This window comes from Zonotrichia albicollis, chromosome 6 (genome assembly GCF_047830755.1).
Source record: "Zonotrichia albicollis isolate bZonAlb1 chromosome 6, bZonAlb1.hap1, whole genome shotgun sequence".
In the NCBI taxonomy this organism is placed as follows: domain Eukaryota; kingdom Metazoa; phylum Chordata; class Aves; order Passeriformes; family Passerellidae; genus Zonotrichia; species Zonotrichia albicollis.
In genome coordinates this window covers 56284438-56309586 of record NC_133824.1, presented here as the reverse complement: position 1 = coordinate 56309586, position 25149 = coordinate 56284438, and the positions used below count along the sequence as shown (strand labels likewise).

The 25149-nt window shown below is 40.1% G+C and overlaps 1 protein-coding gene across 8 annotated transcripts in view; it reads left to right on the top strand.

Annotated features, from left to right (window-relative positions):
* The window catches only part of NELL1 (neural EGFL like 1), a 273376-nt gene that overhangs the window by 52914 nt on the left and 195313 nt on the right, over positions 1-25149 (top strand). For all 8 annotated transcript variants that reach the window (XM_074543909.1, XM_074543905.1, XM_074543908.1 and 5 more), the window contains exons 5-10: positions 4332-4428; positions 11067-11139; positions 11380-11462; positions 15314-15448; positions 16260-16362; positions 19963-20036. In XM_074543909.1, coding sequence (XP_074400010.1) covers positions 4332-4428; positions 11067-11139; positions 11380-11462; positions 15314-15448; positions 16260-16362; positions 19963-20036 — 565 coding nt within the window. The remainder of the gene's footprint in view (positions 1-4331; positions 4429-11066; positions 11140-11379; positions 11463-15313; positions 15449-16259; positions 16363-19962; positions 20037-25149) is intronic.

Genomic DNA, 25149 nt, shown 5'->3' with positions numbered 1-25149 from the left:
TTATTTATTCTTTTTTTTTTTTTGCTTTGTTTTATTTATAATCAGCCATATTGCTACATATTGAGTACATGGAAGGGAGCTGTCTCCTTGTCCAACAGAGCTTGATTTCTAGAGAAGTTCTCCCTCTATGCAGAGCAAGATATGTGTGTGTGTGTGTATTAGGATGCAAATATTTAAATATATCTCCTTTCAGGAATACAATGATTATTTTAAAGATTCTCTATTTTCTGCATATTGTCTACACTATGGCAGAGACACTTGTTAGAAATGTGTCCTTGAGAGATCAGGTGATCCCGATGATTGCGCAAGAATACTTAATAAATCAAAGCGTGCAGACAGGGTAGAGATATAGACACAAACCACAAGAATATTTGGGTATTTATTGATTAACAGGTGTATTTCTTACTGTATTTTGCTAAATGCATCAGTGGTTACTGAATGTATTCTGAGCATGAGCATTTCAAGACAGTAGGATTGGTTCATTGTTCTATTACCCTGGTTTTATAGTTTAACTTCTTTGAAATATGTTGGTGTAAAGCAGGGGCAAATCAAGCTTTCTCTTGGGAAGTGACTGCAGCAGTCATAAATCTGGGAGCCTGGAGTTTGTAGTAGAGCTTCCATTAACCTGGAGGCCTGGGTCTCTCATGTTGGAGGGGCTGTTCAGTGTGCAGCAGTTTTAGTGACCACAGCTCCCCTGAGCCATCTTTCTGAGCCTTCCGTCTCTTGTGAATGTATTGTGCATTTCTCTGTGTTGGCATCAAAGCCAAATGTGCTGGAAACTGGTCTCCAAGGAGCTCTAGGCCAGCACTTCATACGCTGAAGTGTGTAATTCAGCTGTTCATATGCCAAATACAGAATATTGGCCACACGGGTAAAAACCCAAAGAAAGGCAAGTAAGGGAAAGTGAGTGATGTGGAAGCTTAATGTGGATATTTTGTTTGTTTGGGGTTTCTTTGTTTTAATTTTTTTAAACTGATGTGCTTTTCCCTCCTTTTCATTTCCCAGGAGTGTAGAGGGGCTTACAGGAGTAGCAATATGTTGTGTGTGTACTTGCCAGGCTTTTTTTTTCTGATGATGTTTAACAGTATACAATAATAAAGTAAATGGGCATAGTTTGTAAATCAGATGGTGTCAACCAAAACATCTTTTGGCATAAAAAGATAATCAAGGACTGATCTGCATCTCATGCCCTCTCTTGACTTCTAAGCCTGTTACTTTGTAGGCAGATCTGAGGAAAACAATCCAGCCTTGCTGACAGACGTGGAATAAGGTACAGACTAACCCTAATGAACCCCTTGATTTAAGATAAATGCCTGTTTCAGAAATGTAATTTGAATTCGAGTAGAACAGTAGAGGAATATGGGAAATCTTGAGCTTTTGTGTCTTAAGGATGGCTCTTTATGAAGGGACTGGAAAGAAGGTGACTGCAGCCCTGTCCACACAGGCTGGAAGAGTTAAATCACCAGAAAAGACAAGATAAGCCACATTAGCCTGTCTCTGGTTTGTCTTCCTAACTTGCAATTGTTGAACTGTCATATAACAGTGTCAGGTTTTGATTTTTTTTTTTTTTTATATGCAATTGCAGGTAGATATTGTGGAGTTCTTTTATCACCTTTAACTAGGCCAGGTGAATAAAAATCAAATATTCTTCCATAAGTAGTGTTTTGGAACCTGGTCAGCACAGGGATTTTATGTAATAGGAGAAATGAAGGTATTTATGGGATATTGATTAGCTTTTTCAGGAGATGAGGAAATCTCCTGTGGGGGCATTATTAACCAAAATCATGAATAAAGCTATGCTATATATGCAAAGATAAATTCCTCATGTGATAGAGCAGTTGAGTGCACATGCTCTCAAGGAGTTCATGCTCAAGGACTGTGTCAATTCTTTGTTTCTCATTCAGTATTTTGCTGCAGTTTTGCATTTGTGTAGTTCAATTTTGCATGAGGTATGACAGAAAGCTTCTACTTATACTTTAAATTATTGATAGGGACAGTGCATGCAAAAATCCTGTAATTCTCAAAACCTGCTTTAAAAGAACATCAGCTTGTTCTGCTGTTTGGGCAGGTAAAACAGCTCAGCGTGGTAATTTTATAGATAGACCTAATTAAATAGTAGAGATAGAATTTTCCTAGAGCTCTGAATGCGTCATGTGCATGAAATGTGATGAGTTAGGGCTGATGATTATTATAATAAACTTTAGCAATGAAATTATGAGTATTACAAGAAGTCTGACTGCTGTGCTTACATTCTTTAGCTGTAATTTTCATATTTTTTGTTCTTAGGTTTGAGATGTTTCTTAAAAAAAAAATAAGTAGTGTTAGACTTTGGTTTTGTTATATTTTGCTTCTATTTCATCTTGACAAATGGTTTACTCCTTTTCTTGATAAGCAAAAGTGGGTGAGATACAGGACTCTGTACTTTAACTTAACTTTGTAGATCTTTCTAGAATTTCTTTAATACTGGGATGTTATTCTAGGCCTAGACATGGGGGTGTTTCTGGCCGTGCCAGCCATGGGGGTGTTTCTGGCCGTGCCAGCCATGGGGGTGTTTCTGGTTCTGCCAGCCATGGGGGTGTTTCTGGTTCTGCCAGCCATGGGGGTGTTTCTGGCCGTGCCAGCCATGGGGGTGTTTCTGGTTCTGCCAGACATGGGGGTGTTTCTAGCAGCATCTCACAGAAGCCACCCTTGCAGTCAATACAAACCCAATGCCCATGGCAACTTGCAACATGAAAAATCACTGATTACACTTGGCGAGCCTCTGGCAGAAACACATGGAGTGTAATTGTGAAGAGAAGTTCAGTTGATTGACTTCTGTGTCACCCTGGTTTTTTAAGTTTTTCTGAGCCTCCTGATGTTGACATTCTTGTAATGAACTTTCTCACACGCTTTCTGTAAATAACTCATTGTTCTGCATCCCTTTATGGAGGAGGAGAAAGTTGATGGACTGGTGGTCTGTCCAGTGTCATTGGAGAGGTGGCATTGTCACCCTCCAATCCACTCTCACTCTTGGAAAACTATAGATGTTGGAGTCAGAAATTCAACTTCCTTTTTTTCTTCACTTTGAGAACAGTGGTGTGCCCTTGTGTTCTTTTGTGTCTTACAGCGACACTTCTGGTTTTTTTAGTGGCTGTTTTTCAGGTTTGTTTTAAAGCCATAGCTTTAAAGAAAGAAAAACAGTTTGACCACAGATAATTTTTTCACCACAGATAATTTCACCTCTTTAAGCTAGGGGTTATGTCAGACTCAGAGTCTCTTCTCTTGGCTGTCACAGTGCTGTCATTGCCTAGCAATGCACACTCCCTGTAAACTGGCCAGTAATAGAAATAGATTTCATCATCTCCTCCATAATTCGTATTAAGCATGCTATTTTTGTTATGAAGCAGGAAGTTCATGGCTCCCTCTGATGTGACATAGCTACATGAGAACCCAGGATCAGTCACTCTGGCCTTGAATTTTTCATGTTCTGGAGCAATGATGTCATTGTAGCGATCTGTGTTCCTGGAAAAGTTGTTATGGAAACTTCATTACAGTTTTTCTAAAAATAAACAAAACCCCAAGCAAAACCTGTTTAGAGCTCCAAATACTTACGTTATTTTTTAAATTGTGTTACAGCAATTTTTTCATCAGGTAATTTTAGAGATTTTGTATGCAGATTGCTGCAGTCATGTGCACGTTTATACAGTACATAAAGGTCGTATTACTTGCTATCATTGTTAGATACCATAAAGATGTCCCATTCTGTGCCAAACCTGTGCTGGTGACAGACACAAGGTGGATGTGCAGAAGAGGCACCACATGTGAGCACCCAGCCTGAGGAAATCCAATAACAAGGGGAGAAAGTTCCATGTGCAAGGAATGGCACAGATATAGAGGGGAAAAGAGGGGAGTGGAGTGGCATAAAGTTCTTTTGTGAAGTCTCTTCAAAATTCTAACCAGCCTGAAAGCTTCAAGGGGCTGTTGGATTTGGTTGGATCTCGTGTGTGATTGCATTTTTTCTCTAGAGTAGATTTTGAAAGACATCCCTAGTCTAAGATGGGCCTATTTTTTTTTTTGCCCTACTGTTATTTCTTTAGTCTAGTGCTGCACAACTGCACAAGGAGTTTCAATTTTATGGAGTCTTCATATATTTGTGATTTTAATTTTTTTTAACTTTCAAGTTGTAATATACTTTCTTCACCACAATCAGTGATAAATACTGCGTTTAATGAAAATTTTTAGGGGTTTTATTTTTGGTTCTGTTTTTCGTCTTTTATTGTTACCTGATTTTGTCAAGGAAGTTTTCAGAGGAGAGAGAAAATTCAAGTAAATGCAATGTCTTCCCTCTGCAGGATTTATGAACGTGTCATTGATCCCCCAGAAACAAATTTGACGCCTGAAAGCAATTTATGGCTCGGACAGAGAAACAGGAAACATGGTTTCTTTAAGGTAAGCGGTATGAAATGGCATGTGAGGAAGGAAATTAATAATAGTCAACAAGGTGCTTCCAATCAGTTGGCTTAGGTTCATGAAACATGATATACATGAAATTTGGTAGGAACTGTGGACGGTTTGTAAACAGCTTGTTTACAAGGTGAAAGTTCCTGATGTCTATTCCAGTTTTGGCTAACAAGGCACAGTGTGAGTGTTTGTTGTGAAAGGAGTCCATAGAGCAGCAAGAGGCCAATCTGCCTTTCCTCAATCTGGGCATGGATTTGTTGCCAAGGTGATTTACCACCCACTCGCTTTCCATGTGAAGCTCTCAGCTCCTAAGACAATTTTACAATTTGCCTGTTTTCTGAGATGTCCCCAGATTTCCAACAAGCTAGGACAATTACACTGAACTTATTTCAGCACAGGAGCTAGGAATTTTAATTGTGAAACAGAGCTAAAAGCCAACGTTTGGCTTAAATGTTAGTCTGAGGGTTGCTCTGAACCTACAGTGCATTTCATTCTCCAGCAGCTGAGCTGTCAGTGTGAAGTGAAATTGATAGTATTATTTTATCCTACAGCTGTTGGTTTTTTACCTCAGCTGCTTCCCACTATTCCACAGATGGTAAACATATGTTTATAGCTACATAGGAAAAGGAAGAAGTTATATTGGAGTCCCCATCTTAAATTCTTATTTTATGCAGGCAGTCAGAGCCTCAGAACTCTGGGATATTATATGTTTGTAAATTAATATTTCTACGTGTTAACACTTTGGAAACAGCAGGGTAGCTAATGATATGCTAATGAGCTGACCATTTTTATTGATCATAATGAAAGCAGACAAGTACCTTACTTTGCTTTATGTGTGCTTGAATATTTTACTAACTTTCTTCAGGGCAGAAATATAATTGGTTGTGTTTTTTTTATCCTGCTTGAGAGTTCCAGAAATCTTACTTTTTTACGTTTCTTGTTGCAAAACTTGGGATTTTGCCAGTTTGTAAAGAGTACACATCTCTTTCCATATATTTATATGCTCAGCAGGATTTCCCTTTCTTTTTCAGAGCAATTTGTTTCACTGTTTTAGCATATAAAAACGTAGATATATTTTCCTTAATGTAAACAGAGATCTGCAGGGAAATAAGAGCATTAAAAAAGAATTAGCATTTTTGTATGTGTGCTGGAGCCATGAAAATGTGTGCAAGGAAAAGCAAGCTCGTTGCGTGAATAATTTTTTTTGGTACCTTTTGCTATTGATCTTGATACTGTTCATTTTCTTAACTCACCACTCTTTCCAGTAAATTGTGCCTGTCTGTACCTGTGATCTTCACCTTTTGTGCCTCCAGTTCTCAACTCCATCCTGCCACAGCAGGGAGGGGGATGGAGAGGGAACAGCCTGGGCTTTGGGAGAGGAGACACTGAGCTGGGCAGTGCCATTCCCAAACCAGGACAGCCCTCACTGGTGGCTAATGTGTGATAGGAAGGGTGGAAATAACAAGAGTCAGAGCTGGTGGATGGTTTATTTGTTGTAAGCATCTGTGGTATGAGGTGTGGAGCACTGGCCACAGTGTTGGCCTGTCCATGGGGATGTGTGCCTATCCTTGTGTCTGTTCCCTCATGTGCCCCTCACAAGGGTCTTCTGCAGAGGGTGTTGGGAAGGATGAAAGCTTGGCAAGAAAGTCTCACAGACATGGATGCTTGGCAGGAAGATTTTTAAATGGAGAGACTGATGAAGGAATAGAGATGGAAGCAAGTTTTGATATAGAAGAAAAGAATTGCTGAGCCAGTTTTACTGGATAACCAAGGAGGCAAAAGGTGTGTTTTCCACAGCTTTTCACCCGCCTTTCCTCCTTCAGGCCTGTTAAAACAGCTTTTGAGAATTTGTAATTTCATTTGGATGTTAAGGAAAGCATGTTCTTGCTGCTATGTCTGCCATGTTTTCTCAGTATGATCTACAGTACTGTGTTTAGAGTCAGGATAGAGATTTCTAGGAGTGTTATTCAGAGATCTGCCTCGAGGGGGAATAATCATGAGTGTCATGGAATGTTGGAGAAATTGGGCTGGTATTTAGAGAAATTCTCTGCTCCAGAGTTTTGGGAGTTCACCCCTGAACAACTACAGGGCTCTGCTAAAGTGTCTTGCAGGAAGAATGCTGGTGGTGACTCCAGACTGGAGCAACTCAAGCAAAGGCAAATCCCTCCAAGGAATTCTTTTTGCTCAAGGACCTGGGTTCACTTGGTGGGTAGTGCAGAGAGACAGGGAAACACAATGTGTACCACAAGGGGATTTGATTTTTGGATGAGAACAGTCTGTGCTGTTGATCTGTACATATAACATTGGCTGCTGCTTGGCACTGTCCCTGTGTGCCATGGCTGCCACGGGCAGTGAGGATGGGCTGCTCCACACACACCAACCTGAGCTCTGGGCCAGCAGACAGCCACAGCACAGCACAGCAGCCCTCCTGTGCTGGGAGACATCCAGGGTGGGTGGAACCCACAGCCATGGACTGAATGAGCTCCACAGACACCTGGGAGGGAGGGCCATGGAGATGGAAATGGTACCTGTGATTGTGTATTTATATATCTGTGTAGTGGAAGGTGAGGATCCAGGTGGGACATAAGTGGTTAGAATAAGGGAGTATAGAAAATTAAGGCTGTTGTGGTTTATGAATGGCTTCCCCAATTCAGTACCCTCCACCAAGACTCTCTCACTCCTCCTTCCCTTCCCCCTTCCCACTGGGGTGGAATGGAGTTCAGAATTAGCGGCACAAAAGGTGAAGATGATGGGTGTAGATAAGAAAAATTTACTGGAGTCATGAGATAAGAAAATGAACAGTAACAGCAGCAACATTATTAACAAAAGATATAGGAGAATGAATTATGTACACATTCCTGATAATAGATGATACTGGATGGCTCCCTCCTCCACATTTTCTTGGCCATAAGGAACTCTTCCTCCATGGAAGAGAGTCCCTTCCCCTGCCTCCTGCAGTGGTGTGAGTTTTATATATACATATTTTATTTTACATATATATATATATATATAATAATATATATATAATCTATTATATATGATAATATATATATAATATATATATTGCATATTATAAATTATATGTAAATTATAATATATATATAATAATTCCCACGTCCCAGCCATGCTCTCTCCTGGCTACTGCAAAAATTAATTAACCCTGTGCTGGACAGAGCCAGGACAGCCAAACAAACCCAGCATTTGTTTCAGGGTTAAGGGCTGATGATAACCATTATCATCACGTAAGGAAGCTTAAGAAAAGGCAACCAAAGGGAGAAAAAGATTGATGCCAGATATCTGTGGAACATTCTCTAGGATGGATCTGATTGCTGGCAGGATCAGAATTATCTGCAAAATTTGTTTTATTGCTGAGGAGAACCCTTCCCCCTAAGGGTGCCTCCAAAGAGCTAGTGCAAAAATGAGCTTATTAATGCCTTGGTGAGAAGGTGATTTATGTTGCAAGACAGTAGTTTTCATAACTACCAGAGCAGGCTCTATTGATCCTGCTTGTGCCTGGGAATTGCATATGAGGTGCCTGAGAAGCATATTGCTGTTTTTATTGCACAGTATCATGTGTATAATTTATGTAGTCATATGGCTATAATTGTATATATAATAATATATGTATAATTATCTATATATGTAATTTTATATGTATATTATATATAAAATTAGATATAAAATTATAATTATATATATAATTTAAATATATAATATATATTATGTGTATGTATATAAATATATAATATATATTATAAACTATAGATAGATATTAAAATTATATATAAATATAAAAATAAATATATAAATATATAAATATACAAATATATATAAAAATAAATAAATAAATATATATGTGTATATATATATATAAAGTTTATAGCAGAGCTGCTGGCATGGCTTTGCCAGGGCACAGGAGTTTCAGGCACATCTGCTGGTGCCACCATGTAGAGCCTTCCCAGCCCTGGCCAGGGCAACCTGCACAGCTGTGTGGATGATATTATCTCTGTGGGAGAAGTAGGTTATAAAGAGGATGAAAGGCAATGGAGGAAATGAAAATGCACTAGTGGGGAGTTCATGGAATATATGAGCCTTTCCACAGAATGTGAGAGGACTGTTCTATGTGGTGGATATGTGAGAAGTGCAATTCACTGGGCTTTTTGCATTATGTCCTCATGGGATGGGATTGGGTTTTAGTGCTGCAGAACCTGAATTTCATCGTGTAGCTGGTAATCTGCCTGCACCAGATGAAGGCTCTTCAAGCTAGTGAGTCCTGATGCTGAGCTGAAGCTTTGGATGTTGTTAGCCAAATGTTTTTATTGATAACATAAAGGTCGTGTCTGCTTGGGAAAGGAAAAACTGGAAAGATTTTGACCACTGACATCACACTGTTAGGGACAAATCCATGCTCTTGCCAGCCCAGACTTAATGCTGAAGCAGGAATAATCAGAGTTTTTTCATATTTGTTGCAATAATTATGGCTTTAATAAGTGTTTGCCTACAATTAAGTCTTTCCATTAAAAAAATACATCAGCAAAATTTCTGCCCTTGGAAAGTTTACTTCTTTGTTTGATCATAATAATTCATTCTCAGATGTTTTACGGACCTAGAAATCATCTATGTTAGTGATGTTCATATTCATATGTTATTACATGGTAATATGCTTTCACGTGGCCAGAGATTAAGACACATAAAATAGTTGTGTTTCCTCTTCAGGCTATGTCTAAATGCTAATCTGTCCTAAAGACAATTGAGCAGTGTGACTCTGATGCAACAAACACATTTGAAGATGCACCTAAAAAGAAAAAAGGGGTGAAGAAAAAAATCACTTCTTTCTGGATGGTGTCTCATTAGCTAGGCAATATGATGTGGTGAAACTCTGTAATCTCATTTACTCTGGGTTGAGCTTTTCACTGCAGAGGCTTAAGTGTTGAAGTGTATTTTTATGCCTCACCTTTTAATTTCTCACAGATGACTGCTGACAGAAAGTGTGCAAAATGGCTTTCAGGATGTTCCATTTCCAGTTACAGTATTGCTTATTACTTATGGTTTCATTATTCTCATAAGTGAAAAGGTTAATAAATGTGTATACTGCTGCAAGAACGACAGGGTGATCTGATTATCTCTGCTAATATTTTCAGTTAATATTTGATCATGAGACAGTAAGCAGGAAACGGTGCTTGCTGATTACATTCTGCTCTTTGAACACATGAACATGGAAATGTGACTTGCCTTGCCAGGCTTTAAGGACTCTCTGAGGCCTCTATTTATGGGTGGCATGTGAATGCATGTGGCATATGGGTGCCATGTGAGCAAGTGATGATGTCCTTGCCCTGCAAAATTCACCCTATTGCAATTTAACTGAAAATTAAAGCACAGTTTGGCAAATCAGTAATTTAATTAGATAATAACTGCTGTCATGATAAAGTTCTTTTCAGTTTAAAGAAATTTTTCTGTCTGTGAGGAGGTAGAGCTGTGTCACAACATGTGATTGTTGTCTAGGGAAGTGCAAATGTCAGCACTAGAGGTCCCTTGATTTCCTTTGCTCCTGTCCCTTAGTGGCCATGACATTATTAAAGCAGTGGATCCTGTGAAGTAAGAACATTGCACAGCCACAGATGCAGCAAATGCTTCATCCTGAGCTAAAGAGAACAAACCCAAGCTTCAGCATTTTCTGCACTGTCTGGAGCGTCTGGGCTGCTTCAGGGCCCAGGTGTGCAGGGGCACTGGGCATCTGCAGCTTCTCCTGGGAAGGACCTTTCGGTCCTGCTGTGGTTCAGGAACCCCAGAGAAGCTGCCCCTGTCCCGCTGTGGTTCAGGAGCCCCAGAGAAGCTGCCCCTGTCCTGCTGGGGTTCAGGAGCCCCAGAGAAGCTGCCCCTGTCCTGCTGGGGTTCAGTGGCCCCAGAGAAGCTGCCCCTGTCCTGCTGGGGTTCAGTGGCCCCAGAGAAGCTGCCCCTGTCCTGCTGGGGTTCAGTGGCCCCAGAGAAGCTGCCCCTGTCCTTCTTTGGTTCAGGAGCCCCAGAGAAGCTGCCCCTGTCCTGCTGGGGTTCAGGAGCCCCAGAGAAGCTGCAGTGCCCTCCTGCCAGTCCTGCCCAGGGCATCTCTGCCTGCCTGGGCTGATTGTGCCTGGTGCCACAGTTACCCCACTGCTGAGATACAGAGCTAGGGAGCTTCATATAACCAAGTGTGAACTTACATCTGGCACCAGCTACTTGTCTTTTCAGTGTTTGATTTCACAGTCTTACTTGGTTAAAAAAAAAAACAAAAGAGTTTTGCTGTGTTTTATTTTGTCTTTTGGAAAAGTGTGTCATCGGCTTGAGCAATGGATATTATTGCACTGTATTATTGCACTGCTTTTTTCAGCAGGCTCACCCCACTTAAAGGGTTTAAGCAGCTTATATTTGGTGATTACAAAAGAGAAAGCAGTATCATCACTGTAATATTCCAAACACACAGAGACATAGGAGGAGTTCTATTTTGTTCACCTTCAGTTATTTTCCTCACAAGTAGAGTAAGCTGGTAATTTTTTTGTGTATCCACTGAAGAAATGACTTGTGAATGAGGTTGTACAGATTGAAGTGAATGTTTGTAATCTGTATTACCAGTTTTCTCTTCTTTTGCAAAGGGTGTTATTCAAGATGTGAAAATCATCTTTATCCCTAATGGATATATAACACAGTGTCCTAATCTGAATCGCAGTAAGTAGCAATCTTTTTATTGTCTCTAGAATAGATTTTCATACAGATTGTTTCTCTGCTTTAAAAATAATACTTTCAGGCTTGTTATTTTTGCATGTGCTGACTTCCAGAAGGCAAGAATTCTGTATAAACAGATTGCATTTTATGTTCAGATAAATCTAGTGTGATAGATTGTTGTTTATTTATGGGTTATTGTGTCTTTCCTTCTTTTCTGTTTCTTTTTAATCTTTCTCTATTGAGCATGCCCAACCTGCAGTGATTTCTTAAGTCTGGTGCAAGGAATCATGGATTTGCAAGAACTCCTGGCAAAAATGACTGCAAAAGTAGGTACCTAAGCTTTTTCTTAGTTGCCCCTTTCCTTCTTAAGACAAAGATGAAAGTATTTATTCTAGATGCCATTTCCTATACCATGAAAATGAATCTAAATTTTCATAGTGGAGCCAATTTTTTTCTTGCTGTCTGCAGTAGTCTTGTGGACATAGCTCTGTGGTTGTTTCTTAAGCTCAATAATGTTTCTGTTGTCTGCTTTATTGTAGCAGACAATACCACAATACTACTTATTTGTAAGGTAGTGACAAAATACCCAGAGGCTGATTTTTGGTAAGCAGCCTTAGCTTGATTGCCCTTTTCATGTGGAGGGATAAATGCAGAAACAAGAGAGTGAAACCCCTGACGGTTTCCTCCCCATGTGATGCTGTCAGAGGGGGAATGTTCTCTTGTGGGAAGTCCTGTGAAGTCTTCAGGACTGGTGGAGTCTCCTTGCTGGGAATTGAAATGAGGCCCCAAAATGAAAATGCCTGTGAACCTGCTGCCTGTGCTGCCCTTGACAGCCCCTTTGATCAATGGCTTTTATCAATGTTTGATCAGTTTTCATCAGCTCCAGGTGATGTGGTGTGTACTTGGGTTTGTGGTTTTTTCTTTCTTCTTTCCCCCCCCAGCTTTGGATCATGACTAGGGTGTATGGAAATCTATAATGTTGGGTATTTTTTTTTTGTTTGTTTGAAATGTTGGAAGTTTTCTTTAGGTTCTGCTCCTACAATACACAGACAACCTCAGCGTTAAACCAGGGCCATTCAGCAAGGCTGTGCTGAAGTTTTGGGGTAGGAAACTGTGTTTTAGAGGTGACCAAACCCCCGATCTGTGTTAGAAGGAGAATGAACCATCTGGTGTGTGCTAGAGGGATGTTAATTGTCTCTTTTGAAACAGCACTTACATGTTGCTTACTTAGATTTAAGTGCAGGTGCAACCAACCTGTAGATGCCCTTACTCCCAATGTAGTCACTGTAGGAATTTCCAAACCAGGATTTGCATAGCAGTGCTGCTTGTGTAAAAAAATGATTCTTTTTAACGCTTCATGATACTTCAAATGCTCTTTCCCTTCCCCACAGGAAAGGGGAAACTGGTTTTTTTGGAGAGTGAGTGCATTATGCTGGCAGTCCTCTTACTCAGCTGACATGCTTTGGACAGGCTGGATCCAAATGAAAAATGTGAAGCTTTTAGTTCAGTTTTCTGCTTGTACTATGAAAGAGAGGCAATTATTTTGAGCCCTGCTGGTGGTATGAGCAAGTTCCAATTATGCAGTGTACTGAGTAACTTGCTTTCTCTGATGTTAATTATATTTTTGCTTGCTAGTACTTTATGAGTGGAAGCAAATAACACAGTATTTGTACTGCAAAGACTCTGCACTTTCATAAAGTGGTGCTGGCATAATCCTTCATTGCAAATTCCTTTTCTGTAACAGCAGTCCCCTGATTGTTTTGTTGCAGTCATTTCCTGTTGTCCAGGCAAAATGCAGGCTACAGGAAAGGAAATTACCTTGGTAGAAAAATGCAAGTTAGAAATAGGGGGTCTGGAGGTTTCTATCTGCCTTTGAAAACCTAACCACAACAGGCAGGAGTGACTAATGCAGACACAGGTGTATTTTGTGGGGATGCTGCCTGTCAGGGCTTTGGAGGGCTGCCTGCAGAGGTGCTGTGTGGCCTGGCAGGTGCTCAGAGAATGCCAAATAAAGAAAGCACACTACAACAGGCTTGCTCATGGACAGCATCCCTAGCCCCTGATCCTGCTCCAGGAGATGCACAGCATGGACACCGTGCTTTGGAAAAGTGTCTTGGTGTCTCATTGCTGCCTGTAGGCTCCACTGTACCCAGATTTCAGCTTCTCTCTCAGTCTGTGTTTGGTTCCAGCTGTATCACAGCATTGAACAGCAGAGCAAGTGTTGTTTGCCATCAGTGTGTATGTGCAGTTTATAGAAATTAAAATTATAGAGACTCAGAGCTGGGAAGGAAACATCCAGCTACTGGTTTCAGGCTCCAGTAATTCTAGTAGCTGTGCAAGTTGTGCAGAATGAGAGCAAGAAAGGGAGGCTCCCTGCTGTCACTGTGATATTTTCTGAAAAATCCTCTTTGCCCAGGATTTTCTCCTGGGTAGCTGAGAGGCCTCAGAGAGGAATGAAAACAATAATTATCTGATTGCTGCTCCTGTGTTTGCTGCTTTGGAATGTGGCTTGGGCATTGTTTACCAACAGGTGAATGTTTGACTGGTTCCATGTGAATTGCTTTTAATTAATGACCAATCATGGTCCAGCTGTGGTGAGGCTCTGAGGAGTCACGAGTTTTTATTATTCATTCTTGTTAAGCTTTCTGATATAGCCTTTCTCTTCCTTTAGAATAGTTTTAGCATAGCATAACTAATATAATATAATATAATATAATATAATATAATATAATATAATATAATATAATATGTATAGTATACTATTACATAGTATAATATTACATAGCATAATATTACATAGTATAATATTGCATAGTATAATATTGCAGAGTATAATTAATATAATATATAATACACAATATACAATATAACATATAATATATAATACATAATGCATAATAGAAAATATATAATATAATGTAATCTAATCTAATAATATAATACCTCAGCCTTCTGAGAACTTGGAGTCAGATTCTCATCTCTCACCCCATCCTGGGGACCCTCACCAGCACCACATCCTCCTGTTTGGGCTGTTCCTCTCCTGAGTCTGGTGGGCTCAGGGAGGGACACAGGGCCCCTGTGAATGTTCCAGCAGATTGTCACAGAGGGCTATGGAAGGAGCATTTGATCATGACTTGTAGCAAGCTAACCACCCTTACCTCCTCTTCCTACCTGTGCTTTGTGAAGACATTGCTGTTAAAGACTAATAAATCCTAGCTTTTAAAGCTGATTTTATTTTTGTCATAATTTGAATGAATTCGGAATGTCTCCAGGAGATATGTTGAGTTGATTTAATTTGGTGTCCTTAAATAGAGGCACACTGTATGTCAGGGTGTTACAGTCGGGCTAAAATGTTAATTTGCTGCAGGAGAAAAGGGTTGTGTTACATTGCAGCATTCCCCACTGGGCCACAGTACTGTTAGTTCCTCTAAATATAATGGCTAAAATAATTCATGTGGCTTTAACAATCTGCTGGAATCAGTCTGGGCATCTCCTGCACTTCTTGGAGTGGAATATAACTTCTTTTGGTAAATTATGAGCCTCCACTAGGGTGTGCTTTGTATTCAGATGTGTTTGTTACATGGAGACTTCCAGCACAGAAATTTCTACTGTCTTTCCTTGCTGAAAGTCAAAAGGGTTCAAACTTGGCTTTAATTAAAATCAAGAAAAATCAAGCACTTGGCTTCATTTATGGACTAGGCAATCTGGTTTATCATGGGTTTATACAGCCAGGAATACTTCCATGAATCACAAAATTTTCCCTGTAGGTTTTGATTTTTTAAAAATTTCTTGTATTTATTTTGCCGGAAAAAAAAATTTTGAACAGAGGCCTGTCATCTTTCAGTTATTTGTACAGGCAGGAAGGAATGCACATATTTACTGCTCAATATTAAGCTTGTATTTCTATTGTAACAACAAGGAGCGTTCAGAGCTAGCCACAAGGCCAGGGTTTGCTCCAGGAGCATGGTTTCTCCATTGATCATAGTGTGGGATGACCATGTACTAACTCCATCAAAATCTGGGGAATAGGGTTAGTTTTTACCTGCTCATTTCCTGGTTCAGTGTTTCAGAGGTTGTGGTCAAAGTTGGTTTTGCTAAAAATAAATGTACTGGTTTTTGCTTTTTTAAATCATGTGTTTGGATTGCAGAAATCTCATCAAGTTACTTTCATTTATAGTTAAATTATGCAGAAACAAGGCTGAGTCAATTGGAAGACTGTCATTGTGAGAAGACTTGTCAAGTAAATGGATTGATCTACAGAGACAAAGACTCATGGGTTGAAGATGATCACTGCAGGAATTGCACATGCAAAGTAAGAATTTCTGGAGAGTTTGAAGGATAGGATCTAGTGAAAATGGCCTTTGAATACATAATGTTCACTCTGAGAGTTCCTGTGTGTTTAGTATGCGCCTAGTGGCAGCATGGACAATAGAGAGGGAGGTGGTAAAATAAATAAAATTTTGACATTACTTATTTGTAAGCTTCATACATAAAATCTGCCTTCCCTTGACAATGCTTTCTTCCTTGTTTTAATTATAGCTGTGAGGACTTTGTGGTTTTGGGGTGAAGGAGTGGCATTGTCTGTGTTTCTTTGGAATTGTTTTCACTGCAGTAGCTTTTTCAAAAAGGAGGCATTATCTTAATAGTATTCATAGATGCTTAGTTGCATCTTGCATGGTAACAACTTGCAGATTCATTTTCAGCGTTTATCAGACTGAAAAATACAAGGGACGGAAAGAGGATTAGTATGCAAAACTTGTATCTTTGAAATTATTTGATAAATATCTGAAGAGAGCCTTTGTTTGCTCAGGAAAATAGAAGCCTGGTTGTTAAAAAACCCAAAGATGATTGGAACAGCATGCAGAAAGTAGGGCTTATGTTCTTGACTTATGTTTTCCAATTGATGTGTTATGTTTTGGGTTTGGGGACAAAATCAGTAATATGTATCAAAACACTGAAGGCAGTTCACCTTCAGCTGCACTTTGATTCATTTTGTAGTTGGGTGGGATTAAATCTGTTGCTGAAGGATAGGTTTGTAATCCAGAGTGGTGTTTTCATTTGCTGGAATAGTTCTCAGCGGTGTGTATGAAATGCAGCTGATTTCTGTCCTGCCCCTTGCTCAGGGAGGAGCTGTGGAGTGCAGGAGGATGTCCTGTCCCCCTCTGGAGTGTCCCCCCGATGCTCTGCCCGTGCACGTGGACTCTCAGTGCTGCAAGGTGTGCAAGGGTGAGTACAGCACACACACCTGGCTGCTTGGCCTTCTTGTCCTGCCCCCAGGCACCTTTTGGGATGGTTTTCAGGGCTCCTGGTAGTTCACGTAACACAAGCCATAGTGGCAAACGTGATTTAGGAAGAAAGTGAACAATTGCCGAGAAATAAACAAGCATTGGCACTTTCTGAAATACTGTTTTTACCTATTGTTAGTGTAAAATTATTCATCCTGTTGGGGGCTGGGAAGGCTGACTTGGCTCCAGTTGGTAGCTGCTGCTGCCACCTCGCTGCTTTGCCTCCTTGCCCTGCCACCAGGACGCTTTGGGATGGTTTGGAGAGCTCCTGGTAGTTCACATAACATGAGCCACAGTGGTAATCATGATTTAAGGTGAAAATGAATAATTGCTGAGAAATGAACAAGCATTGGCACTTTCTGAGGTACGATTTTTACCTATTGTTATATTCATCCTGTTGGGGGTTGGGAAGGCTGACTTGGCTCCAGTTGGTATCTCCTCTTGATGTGTTGAGGAGCATCAAGCCTGTAGTCTGAACTTTCTTTTGTGATGAGTAACTAACCAAGCTGTTATCTTTTTGCCTGTCTTTTATTTCAAGTTAAAAGGCTGTTCTTTAAAATAAACATGACAGTATATCAGACCCTGGCTTAATATCCCTGTGTGGAGCCGTAGTTTGCTGTAATTAATTTCCAAATAAATTAATGAGAAGAAAGAAAAGCTAAGTACATTTTGTGATTGGTGTTATTATCAGCTTTCAGTTCCTTTTAGTGGGAATGAAAGCTGTTAAGTAACATTCACGGAAGGAATATTCAATATTTGTTACTTTAATAGTAGTACAAGGAACAAAGGCAATTTATGTATGAAAATTTTAGCTGTATACTAATGCCAGCCATACCTTAAGAAGCACAAATTCTCTCTCCCCTGATCTGTTCTGGAAGATGAGTAAACTTCATGCATGAGCTTTTCAATAATTTATTAGGACAGGGATGTTGAATTATTTTAGGATTTATTAGGGAAATAATAACACTTTTTTAGCATTCTGTCACCCTTCTTCAGTCATTGAATTCGTTAGTTCCATGCACAAATATCCTTTAGCTGTGATCTTGCACTTGCTCTTGTTTCTCATGTAATCTCATTTCTCTGGGCTGTATGTCAGCATGAATATTCTGCATACTAAAAGATGTTCATGAACAGAGTACTTGGGTGGCAAAGTGGTCATGCTGGCCTGTATTATTTATCTCAAAAAATTTTTATTTGTAACACTGAAAGTCTAGGGGGTTCTTTCATGAAACTGGATGTATGCACAAGAGTCAAAATCTGACACAAAGAAATTGTAAAGCACAAAATTGTAGATTCAGTGTATACCCTCATGAGTGAACTGTTCCTGTTATTTGTAATGGGAAGATGAACAATCAAACTTGCCTTTTGTCAGTGATTGGCACAAACTTGACTCGTTATTCTGACAAGAGCTCAGCGTGTCAGTCAATGGGAAGGGACGTGTGGAAGTTGATTGAAATTGATTGTAAATGCCAGCTCCTTGACAAAATGATGTGCTAGGACCACAGTTGGTCACCTCGAGGTAGATAGTAGTAATTGCAGAGGTTTTCCAAAGAGCTGCACTGCAGGTGTTATTTTCTCTGTGCTTTTTCTATTTAGCTCTGATAGAACCATCAGTTGTAATTTGCTGTCTCTAGGGATTATTGAGTGGCTGGGTTATTGAACACTTTCCCATCTTAGCTAAGGGTTAATGAGCAAAGCTCTAATGTCTGATATGTTAAGGGGTTTAGGCAGTTCAGTTTTGATCCCTGCCACCTTGTGTTAGCATTTCAAATAATATTTGGCAAAAGACTGTAATTTTAGATATAATTTTTCTGAATTGTACATTAACTTGCTTTTCAGTGTGTCCCTTCCTGTGTAAAAAGCAGTAATGTCTGGAAAACAGACAGAAAGAAGGAAATGTCTCTATTTCAAATTCTCCTAAAAATAGTTACTGGGATTCCTAATTTAAACAAAGCTTCCTCATCAGAAGTTTTCTTCAGAAGTGAGATCACAACTAGTAAGGCATAAAAACTAGGGCAGCTTTTGAAAAACAGAGAAAACTAGGATGCCAAAAGGAAGACACCTCTTTTAAAATGCTTTAGTGATGATGAAAACTGAGTTAGCCTGAAAATTGTAAATCATTCTCTTTTTTTTTTAAGCAATGAGCATTTTCACAAAGAGTCATTAGAAGCAAATTTATGTCTGACGGTTCATGAAGATTGATCTAGCAGTCTCTTCTGCTTAAAATTTGGGAATCAATCTGGCTGTGACAGTTGCTGCTGTGGAACTGTTGGCATCACCTGTAACGGGGACTCACTTGCACCTGTGAGTGCTTCCCCTGCCTGGGCAGGAGGGAAATTCAGGTAAAACAGGAGGGAAATTCAGGTAGAACAGTCCTAGATAGAGTGTCTATTGAGAACAGGCTGCTCTGAACACTTGCCCTGTGCAAGTGCCTTGACTCTCAAAACCTTAAAGCACTGTTCAGTTGCAGCATAGGATTCACACCTTTTAGCTTTCCTTTCAGGGTCACAGGTCAGACTTTTAGTGGCCAAGTACAAAAAGAGCTGAAACAGCACAGCAGAAAGTTATTTTATCAGCGTTTACCATCGATCTGCTTTGTAATGCAGGGCGCTTTTATGGCGGATCCTTGATTTGTGTGAGATCGTAACAGTCCAGCTGCTCTCTTTAATTGATGGATTTACTGTCCTTCTCTGCAATTGGAATTTAGACCTGTAGCTGCATGGGGACTGTGATAATTCTGGCCATAACTGACCAAGCTGTTTGGTGCTGTGGCCCTGATGCCCGTTGCGTTCTTCGTGGTGGCAGCAGTCCCAAGCCAGGTGACTTTGCTGTGGAGCGAGCGAGGAATGTTCCAGTCTGTCGGATCATTTGTGGAGCCACTTACCTTTGGCAGAAGGGTCAAAACTTCAGGCAAGAGTTTTGCAGCAGGAGTTCTCAGTTTCCTGGGAAAGTCCTACACATTTCACGTGTGCCTGATGAATATTTTGCTGAAATAGATTTTTGCAGTTTGTTGATTCAGTAGTCATTCACTGCATCCAATCTGGTCGTGCAGTCCTCCAGTAAGATGAAGGGTTCACCTTTGGGCCCACAAAAAATGTGAAGGCTTAATTGAAATCTGTGCTTACATTATTCTTGTGATGAACTGGATGCTAATAAATGTCTCCAGTTCTTGAAGTGAGTCATAAGGACCTCTAGTAACACAAACTGTAACTACTCTACATGATATTGGTAGTGAAAACATTTTCTATTGAATGATAGGTTATTTAGTCCAGGACATATTGTTTATGCTCCTATTCCCTCTCTCTAGTTTGGGCAAAGAGGCTACTTTCTCTTAAAATGAATTTATTGTTTGTTACTTTGTTTGTAATTATATGTGATACTGACTTCTGATGAAAGCAAAATGAATCGTATTTTTAATGAATTGATTTTTTTTCAGTGTGTGTGTATACTGATTTTACTTCTTCGTTATACCTTGCATTTATTTGCTGCTTAAACACTGATTTAATGAATTTTTAATCTCCCTCCTCCTCTTGAATTACAGCAAAGTGTATCTATGGAGGCAAGGTGCTAGCAGAAGGTCAGCGAGTGTTAACCAAGAGCTGCAGGGAATGTCGAGTAAGTTTCAGCTGTATAAACCTTTCCTGTTTTTAAATGTATCTGTGGTGTTCAGAAGTGACAGTGAAAAGTTAGTGCATTTCTTTAGGTTTCCTTCATGCAAATGTGACATCTGTTGTCTCGAAAAAGGTGACCTTGAAGTCACTGAAAGCCACAAATACAAAAACAAATCAAGAATATGACCCTTGCAGGATAAGAGAAATATGGGCAAAATTATTTGGAAGAATGTTTTCTCTTATCTCTGCTTTCATGAGCTATAGAAAAAAGTAACAGCCTCTTGGGCAAATTACTTATTTCAGCCAAATTGCTAAAATCTGAAGCAACCTTCTTGTTACATTGTGTGAGATACTCTGTATTTTCTCTACTGTTGTTCAAACTATATATAGCTCTTCTAGTAATTGAGGTAAATTACAGAATATTGGAGTGGATTGAATTCTTTTTGGCAAATTCATGACATTTGGGCTATGACAGTCAGTATTTAAGAGCACAGGTGAATGGAGATCATGTTAGATCTGTTCAGGGGGGTGTTGGTGAGTGTGCATTGGAAAAGATTACAGTGATCTGGTTATTGTTGTGCTTGGAGCTCAGTGTACAGAGTAGCAATTTTCTGTTCACTAATGGAAATGGACAATAGCTGGTTGCAGATGTTGTGAAAACAGCTTGTTATGCAGAATTACTTTGCTATTGTTCCTGTGGAGCTGTATGGGGTGTTCAGCACTGCCTGTACAAATAGGTGGGCAAGGTTGTTGCCTTGGAAGGCAGACTAAGATGCCTGTCATTTATAAAATGACATAGAATGCTTATTTGAGAGTGGAAATACATGTATAAAATGAGAACAGGAGTATTTTCAAGTTAAAGTGAAACCAGAGAGGGTGAATCTGAATTGTGTCTGTGGAACATCTCTGTGCTATAAATAAGAGAGTGTTATATTCATCATTAAGAGTATGATAATACGTTCAGGAAGATTAAAAGCAAATACCAACCATCAAATGAGTAAAATAATGAAAACAGCTTTTGTATTTTGCTTATTGTTAAAAGGAAAATGATATGGCAATATTAATTACAGTAACATTGCAGTTGGTATTTGCATCTCAATTGACAGTATTGATAAATATTCAAAATGGCATCTGTGAATGTTACACCATAAAAAAATCATTTGATGCATGCCTTCAGAAAAACCCCCACAATCTGAAGCTATGTCCACAAGTGTGCATCAACAAAATTTAATATGGTTTAATTTTCCAGACTTGAAACACTGACATCAAATTTCAAAAGCTGCTGATCCATGAAGGAATACAGTGGAGGGTACACGTCTACTGTCAGTGTAATAGTGTTGATAAAGATAACTTAAAAATCTTTGTGCCTGTAAAGGAGGATATATTTGTAAGTGGAGTAATGTCAACAAGATTAAATTGAAATTTCACATTTCAATTTTTATTTGATGATGGATTCCCTATTCTTTGCATAGGTACTGATCCAAACTTAAGAGGCTTTTAACTAGTATTGATTTTTCCATCTAAAAAAAAAAATAATACTGCTGATGGATCCAGCTAGATCAAAGTTTTTCTTTATCAGGCAGAGAGACCTTTTTTTAATTTTTTCAAAACTAATCCAGACTAAAAATATTTATGATGCATATCCTCTTAACCATAAGCACAGATGTTATTAATGAACAACCATTCCCAGCTGGAATCCTGCCCACAAGCACTCTTCAGATGAATCTACAATGACAAAAGGAGCACACAGGTATTTCTAACAACCATGGAACAGTTCAGGCTGGAAGGCACCTCTGGAGGTCACCTGCTTGAGCAGGGTTACCTGAAGCCAGCTGCCCAGGACCATGTCCAGATGTTGAGTGTCCCCAAGGATGGAGACTGCACCGCAGCCCCATGCTGCAGGAGTGTTTCCTGATGCCACCTGGGCCCTGCTGTGTTTCACTTTGTGCTCCTGGCCCTGCTCAGAGGAGCCTGGCTCCCTCCTCTTGGCACCCTTGGGTACTCACATCTGTCTGCAGGATCCCTCTGAGCTTCTCCTCTCCAGCCTTTCCTCCTGTCAGAAGCTCCTGTTTATTATTTATCCTCATGGTCCATGGCTGATCTCTCCTGTCATCCCTCTCTTGTGGTGAGAAGGCCAGAAAATGCAAGTGTGTATGAGCTTTTGATAACTGCACCTTTCTGCATTCAATAAGTGTTTGATTTTTTGTTTGTTGGTTTGTCTAGGGCTTTTTTTGGGGGGGTTTCACCCCTATGATGATGTGGGCCATTGAATGTCAATGGGAAGATTTTTATAACTTTTTTTGGAGTGAGAATTTGCAGTTGATCAGCTGCCTGTGAATGACATGATGGTTGTTCATAAACAAGATGACATGCTTGACAGCAAAGGGTACAAAAATAAATGCCTCTTCATTAATGCTGGGAGCAGGCAGTCACAGAGTGCCATACAAGATGGACAGGGCCCACAGCTCTCAGGAAGGTTGACTAAAAAGTTTTTTGTAAAGATAAGGAACGATGTGTGACAGTGTTTACAGGGGTTCTTGGATGAGGGAAGAGATGAGGATCTGACTCCATGGTTCAGAAGGCTGATTTATTATTTTATGATATATATTACATTAAAACGAATGTAAAAGAATAGAAGAAAGGATTTCCTCAGAAGGCTGGCTGAGAATAGAATAGGAATGAATGATAGCAAAGATTTGTGGCTCAGCTCTGTGTCCGAGCCAGCTGACTGTGATTGGCCATTAATTAGAAACAACCACATGAGACCAATCCCAGATGCACCTGTTGCATTCCACAGCAGCAGATAATCAATGTTTGCATTTTGTTCCTGAGGCCTCCCAGCTTCTCAGGAGGAAAAATCCTAAGGAAAGGATTTTCCATAAAAGGTGTCTGCAGCAACGATGTACTTCTTCAGGGTGACAGGTGAGGCTGCTGTTTGAAGCTGTGCCCTAAGAGAGTGATCAATACCAGCTGGTTGGGCTTAGGAGTGACACTGCTGCATGTGGTGCTCTCCCTGAAACCACATCTCTCACTTCCCTGGCTGGGATGGAGAGAACTGGAGGTACAAAAGTTAAAGATCATGGGTTGAGGTAAGAACAGTTTATTTGAATCAGCAAGGCCATAAGAAAATAAACAGTAACAGCAATAATAGTAATGACAAGGGGTACAGGGCAGAGGTGATCATTTCACAGGGAACAACAAAGCCCAGCTGCTCCCTCTGGGCCCCAGCAGCCCCACGGCAGAGTGAGGTGCTGTAGGACAGCCACCTGTCCTGGCCATGCCCCTCCTGGCTGCTGCAGAGATCAACCCTGTCTTGTCTGGAACCAGGGCAGAGAGAAATTCAGACAGGAAAAAAACCCCACCAAAATAGCCTTATCTGAAATCTTGCAAATAATTTTCGAAGCCAATCATGTGAGATGTGCTGTTTATTGTTCAGATTTTCACTGCATGTCACTGATTAGGCTTACATCCAATCCTTTTTTGTATGTACTTACCTTGGTAATTACAAGAAATTTAATAATCTTGTTGTAAATTTTTGACTCCAGATCTCATTCTTTGTGGATTGTATGTCACAACTGAGGCTTGATAAATTTATTTCAGAAAAAAAAAGTGTTTTTGGCATCTATTTCTATTCACATTCTATGACTACTACATATGTGAATTGAATATAAAAAGGAATAATTTTTCTAAGGCTGCCTGAAGCAGTAATTCTAAAGTGTGAACTTTTCTTAGTTATCTCAGTGGATAAAATCTGAAATCTGATGATGATAATTCTTATAATTGGATCTGTACTAGTTTATAACAAATTAATTTTAACCCAAAGAATACTCAACATGGTAATGTTTTAATTGTTTTAAAACTTAATTACAAATAAGTTTAATTTGTTTTCCCAAGATGCAAATTCTGCAGAAAATAGAAGACTTAAGGAAATAAAATCTTACTGTCATTAAATTAATGGAATTCTCAATTTGTGTTGTTTAATCTCCTTGTGAGTCACTGAAGAAGCAGTGAGCTTGGAATAAATTTCTCTTTAGCTTTTGACTCATCCTGACACTCATTTGACTTTCATACCGTTTTGTGCCATATTTCTCTGGCCAGATTTATTGTCAGTCAACACTTTTTGTGGTGTGCTGACATACTTTACCCTTTCTGCCGTAATTGTCCTGTCTGAGCTTAACTAGGCAATGAGTTAGAGGCAGAGCTGCTTGTTTGATAACGTGCTGGTGAGTGATGGCTCCGTGTCTGGTTCTTTATCACCTCTGATCCTGCGTTTGCACAGACAGCCGTGGGGGATTCCTGCCTCTGCCCTGCTCAGCTGAGATCAGGAGGAGCCCGAACGCCTCCATTAACTCCACTGCTCTCGCTCTGATGATGTGTGCCCTCTGTGGCTGCTTTTTCTCACAAAAATAAGAAAAGCAGATGCCTGTGGGGTTTTTTTAGCATTATTCACGACAGCAGCTGGTGCAGCTTGCCAGTGAAGGCAATGGCCCTGCTTAGCCTGGAGATTGCAGTGTCAGGGCGGTGACGGGCGGCGGTTCCAGAATTACAGATTTGCATTCCCTGGCTCAGCTGCACTCCCCAGCTGGATGTTCTGCAAGCTGCTGGGCACCTCGGGCCCATCATCTGTGCCCTGTGGACTCAGCAGGCGTTTCCTGAGCGTGTAGGTGAGATCTCCTTCTGGAGCCTGCAGGGGCAGAGCTGGGTCAGGTGAGGTGAGGTGAGGTGGCAGGGCTGGTGACCAGCAGAGGTTTTTACCTGTGTGAGCCTGTGCTGCAGTGTGCTGTGCACAGTGTTGTGTAGCTGTGAGGGCAGTCTTCTGCACTGAGTGTTTCTTCATGCAGGGTGCACTCACAGGCAACTTCAATATCCTTTCTTCAAAGTCATGTATCTGGTTGTCACCGTGATATTTTCTGAAAATTCCCTTCGCCAGGATTTCTTCTCCTGGGAAGCTGAGAAGCCTCAGAAAAACAATGTAAATAATTATCTGATTGCTTTGGAATGTGGTCTGGACATTGCTTATCAACAGGTGAATGTTTGATTGGTTTCATGTGAATTGTTTTACCTTAATGACCAATCACCATCAGCTGTGTCGGACTCTCTGAGTCAGTCACGAACTT